Here is a 5,477-nt window from a genome sequence, read left to right on the forward strand (position 1 = left end):
GTTACAAACACCAACACAGGGAACTACAGCAAAGAGCACAGGCTGTGAATTTAAACTTATTTCTTTGTGCTACTGGGCTATTAAATGATCTTTCATCCTGTTCTGTATCCTTTGGGAATAAGTGGATCTTCCTTTTCCAACACCCGCTGACATTCTGGTCTTCCCTTACACTTCACAATTTGACCATAAAGCCATGATGCAGGTACTGCAAAGGGCAATAAGAAATAGTGAAAGAGAATTTTAATGCTCTGAGTGCAAGTGAAAACACTGAGGAAATATCCCATAGAACACATAAAACTGGTCTGTTTGTGAAACATGGAAGGCTGAGTTTCAAACCTTATCAGAGGGAATCAGGAAAAAAAAAGGAAAAAAGTTTTAGGGTCTCCTAGATAAAACAATCTACACACCCCAAGTTTCTTTCCCAGATAAATCAATCCAGAATTAAAAAAAATGTTGGAATGGTCTCTCAGATGACCTGTGAGAAGCTTGGCTGCTGGGAGCTACAGCTCCCTTGGTAGAGGTGTTACAAACACCAACACAGGGAACTAGAGCAAAGAGCACAGGCTGTGGATTTAAGCTTATTTCTTTGTGCTACTGGGGTATTAAATGATCTTTCATCATGTTCTGTATCCTTTGGGAATAAGTGGATCTTCCTTTTCCAACACCTGCTGACATTCTGGGCTTCCCTTACACTTCACAATTTGACCATAAAGCCATGATGCAGGTACTGCAAAGGGCAATAAGAAATAGTGAAAGAGCATTTTAATGCTCTGAGTCCAAGTGAAAACACTGAGGAAATATCCCAAAAAACACATAAAACTGGTCTGTTTGTGAAACATGGAAGGCTGAGTTTCAAACCTTATCAGAGGGAATTAGAAAAAAAAAAAAGGAAAAAAGTTTTAGGGTCTCCTAGATAAAACAATCTACACACCCCAAGTTTCTTTCCCAGATAAATCAACCCAGAATTAAAAAAAAAATGTTGGAAATGGTCTCTGAGAGGATCTGGAAGAAGGCTGGCAGCTGGGAGCTACAGTTCCCTTGGTAGAGGTGTTACAAAGATCTACATAGAAATACATCAGAGAAGAGCACAGGCTGTGGATTTAAGCTTATTTCTTTGTGCTACTGGGGTATTAAATGATCTTTCATCCTGTTCTGTATCCTTTGTAAATAAGTGTATCTTCCTTTTCCAACACCTGCTGACATTCTGGGCTTCCCTTGCCTTGATTTATCTGGCTTTAAAAAATAAATGTACTACATGAGCAGGGTGCAGGGATGCTGCCATTGCAGGTTGTTCTAAGGTAGGGCAGATTCCTTTGATTTCCAGCTTTGACATCCATGCCAGAGCAGAGATTCTTTTTACATAAGCAAAATATTTACAGTTCGTCCCATTGAGGTTACAACTTAGTTATTAACACAGGGCCTTCAGCTCAGTGTGTATCACACTCAGTGATCTCTAGAAGAAAATATATTAAAAAAAATAAAGGAATGAATACTCAGTATTTTCTACCTTACAAACAAATGAGAAAAATAACAATAAATCTGTCATTAAAAAAAGCTGCATCTCTGATGCTCCATCTAAAGGCTTATGTTTAATCATAAATAGACCATGAAAAGAGAATAAGCAAACCAGAGGAGTAACATATATAATACCTCTGAATATTTACTGACTTGATATTCTTTTGGAAATCATACCATTTCAGATGGCCACAAATGCAGAATAGCTTCTTAAAGCTAAGAAACATCCTGCTGTCTGAGATATTTCAGGTGTATTAAACACAGTTTTCTAAAATAGCTTCTCCAATAATAAGAATCCAGTGATTATGTATAATACAGAAATCAGTAACACTTTGGAAGTTCTAAAACCCTCCAGCACGTCCTTTGGGATATGCAGGCAAAAAAAGAAAAAAGTGAATGTATTGTCTAAATATATTTACATGTGTGTGTGTGTGTGTACACACATCTTGCAATAAAAAAAGAAACAAACTGAAATTCAACATAAGCTTTAGAGTTCAGAAAGCTCCGTAACTACCAATCAAGAATCTTTCACTCTGTACATCTTATGGAAGGCTGCTCATTCCTACTTAGTTAATTCAGTGCAATTTTTAAGTTCTTCCTTGTATAATTCTTAATATTCTAAAGAATTTTTACAGGCTGTTTATGTCTCCAGGGAATATAAGCTAAATTACTTACCTTTCTTTCTGCTAAAAGCACGATTCATGTTGAAAAATCTATCCAGTCAATGATGCTTCTGGGTTTGGTTTTTCCCTCCCCACTTTAACCTGCAGAACAAAACACACAAGAAAATAGAAAACTCCATTATTGTATTTGAAGTTCTCATTATCTTCACACGAAAGACAACGCAAATGACCTCAAGAATTCTGAAATAATTCTGAGAAATAAAAGGGAGGTGTGCTTTGCTGAGGATTCAATACTGAAAAAATTGCCTTCTATCAGGGGTATTACCTTCTTGTTCCATTTACATCAGACTGTACAGTGATTTCTGTATTTTCTTCACTTAAAAAAACTGATACACTTGTATTCTTAATTTTCGATCCACAATATCCTATAATTTTATTCTTCACAGCCAAAAATATAAGATTCAGTACATCCTAAGTTGTAAAAACCACCTCAATCCTGTAGTAGAGACTTTCCTTTTGCAACTACTTGTAAAGACACTCCCACCACTGCTTTTCATCCTGTTCAGATCTTCCAGCCAAAAGCTGCACCAGTGTCCTTTCTCTTTCTCTGCTCTCCAAGCAGTCCAGTCAAAGGAAACAAAAAAGGGGTGGAGGGGAAAGGGAGGATAAAAAAAAGCACTTGGTATCAGATTATCTTTGGAAATCAGTTGGAACATTACCTTTGCTTTGAAAAAAACAAAACCTAAGCCAGTATTTCAAGTGTCAGCACCCAGATGACTGACAAATTCATTTAAGACACTTTATGCAGCTCATGAATGCTTCTTGTGGTGCTTGACCATTGTTTTCAAGTAATTAAGTTCAATAGCAATTAAGGCAATTATATCCCAATTTCCATGTATATATTTCTCAGATTGGAAGATGTGGGCAATTACAGCTGAAAAAAAACCACAAAATCTCCATTTGATTTTCAAGTAATGATTGATGTGGCAGGACTTCTTTTCCATACAGTCCTGTGTGAATGAAAGAATAATCCCTGTTTACCTAAACTAGCAGAGGATCCTCGATGTGCAATCGTTTCTCCTTAAAGTACAGGTACCAGATCATTTTTGTTTTACAGTTTCTACTGAGCACTCGAGAAGGGAGAATACCATGCAATAAGTACAGGTAGAAGTTATCCACCTAATTTCTATCTTCTTATTTCAATACAGAGTCCACACACAATGCATTTGGTACACTACATAATAGAGTAGCTAAAGACTGCAGAAGCCTTACACACTCTCACAGCCGTTCCTGGTGCCTGTCCTCACTCTTCCCAGTGATATAAGGGAAACTGTGGATACACAGAGGTTACTGAAACCAGAAAACACTCATGAGGGCCCTCAAGTCCTAGGGCTGGTTTTAGCAGCATCCCTGGAACGCACAGTGGCATTCCTGGGGTGGTTCCAAGAAGTATTAGTTTCAGCAAAAGCTGCCAATGCAGAGGAGTTCTCCTCACAGGGAAGGCACAGAGTAGGACTTTCACCGGTGTAAGTGAGGATAATTAATTCAGTTTAAATGAAGTAACAAGCAGTGCAGAACATCAGAACCACAGCTTTTCAAGCAAGCGCAAGTGTGTTAACTTCCTGGTTCACGAGGAACACAGGCAGCCTATTAGATAAACTTAACAAATACAAGCAGTGGCAGAAGGTTGTTCACCTTCTTCATGAACTATCACGCTCAGTTCTGAGCAAAAAGAGCTCCCTTTCCTCTCTTAGACACCTCCAGCAGTTGCCTTACAAGCACTGGACCAAACGCTTCAGTTCCCTCCACGATGGGATCGCAACATGTCCTCTTTCAGAAAGCTTTTTTTTCCTTGGTGTATTCTTGTCCTCATCCAAGAGACCACTAAGGAATGTATTTGAGATGGTTTTCTGCATAGAGAATCTTCTAAATAGAAACTATGTGCACACATCACCAGCCTGCTGGCTGGCCACGTTTGCAGAGATCACCACTCAAGTATTTTGTTTAAAATGAAGTGTAAGTAAGCATGTGTTTCGTCCTGGTGAACAAGGATATATTACCATTACAGCAATCTACACCAGTAAAAGCCAAAATTTATTGACCACTTAGCTAAAAACAGACAGTATTTGCCAAAAGTGTGTTCATAATTTCAGTTCCAACAAAACATCAATAGAACAAGTTACGGATGTGGCTTGGGCAACAAATGGTATAAAAACACTTAATCAGTGTTTTCCACTTCCACTTCACATAGAAGATGTTATTAAACAGGGAAACAGACCTGGCTGCAGGCAACTGCATTTAAAATTCCCTCAAACTGTAACATAAAGAACCTTATCAGCCTCTCAGATGCCAAAAAAGCAGATGGTTAAATGTCCCATTTAAATAGTTTGCTATTTAAAGAAGACCAACTCAAGCATCACAAGGTTAAGTTCAATCTTCTCAGCTGAGCTTGGGGTAAGAGGGTGCTATCAGGGTGCTGTAAGCTGCACTTCTGAGTTTTCAATCAGAAAAGCACATTTGTAGTTGGACATATCTGCAAAATATTTGCTCATGATATTCCAACAGATGAGAAATAAAACTATTGGGAGCCAGCAAGCTGTTCTCTGATCATGGATGCCAGACAGGTTTTGTGGCAGAAAATGATTGTGTTTCTGGCAATGATCAACACACACAAAGCCGTTGGAAGAAACTGAGTTGCAATCCAGTGTGTTAAGAGCTGTAAATAACCCAAAAGGAAGGTAAGTCAGGAAATCCCATTCTGGTACAGAGAGCCTTGCACACAAAGGGAGAGTCCTTCCTATAAAGTACTTGATTTGAAAGGGTAAAGTAGTTGTAAGAATCAGAGGGATTAGGGAATAGGAATGTGGACCAAGTCACACCATTACTCATCACTCAAGAAGACACACCTAGGTGAAGAATGTTTCTCCACCTTACTCCCAGGAGTTTTCTTCAGCTTTGTCCAAAAACCAAAACCCTACCAGGAAATACCAAACCTGCACTGGATTTCACAAAATGGTTAATTGACAAAATATGAAGAGTTCTGACAGGCATGAACTAGGGAAAATCTGGGTTATATCAGATTATTTCCTTTGGGGCAGATAAAAAAGAGAAAAAATAAAAAAGAGAGAGCAAGAAAAGGCTTAGAAAACAATTTTATTAACTAACAAAAATATAAAAACCAGTCAAATATTCTGAGCAGGAAGAGACATGGCACTCTCAGTGGGAACAGTGACATGAGCACATGGCCTGGGAAGGTGAGTGTTTAAGCTGCTCTGTCAAACTTTAAGCTGTCATAGGGAAAGCAAACACCTTCATCTCCTTTTCCCTTTGCCTTCATTC

The 5,477-nt window shown here is 38.5% G+C and overlaps 1 protein-coding gene across 8 annotated transcripts in view; it reads right to left on the reverse strand.

Moving 5' to 3' along the window:
• Positions 1–2,294, reverse strand: part of GULP1 (GULP PTB domain containing engulfment adaptor 1) — an 81,533-nt gene extending 79,239 nt beyond the window's left edge. For all 8 annotated transcript variants that reach the window (XM_027704915.1, XM_027704916.1, XM_027704914.1 and 5 more), the window contains exon 1: positions 2,191–2,294. In XM_027704915.1, the coding sequence (XP_027560716.1) occupies positions 2,191–2,218 (28 nt within the window). In that variant the 5' untranslated portion in view covers positions 2,219–2,294. The remainder of the gene's footprint in view (positions 1–2,190) is intronic.
• Positions 2,295–5,477: the final 3,183 nt, after the last annotated feature.

This window comes from Neopelma chrysocephalum, unplaced genomic scaffold (genome assembly GCF_003984885.1).
Source record: "Neopelma chrysocephalum unplaced genomic scaffold, ASM398488v2 Primary Assembly neopelma1_298, whole genome shotgun sequence".
Classification (NCBI taxonomy): domain Eukaryota; kingdom Metazoa; phylum Chordata; class Aves; order Passeriformes; family Pipridae; genus Neopelma; species Neopelma chrysocephalum.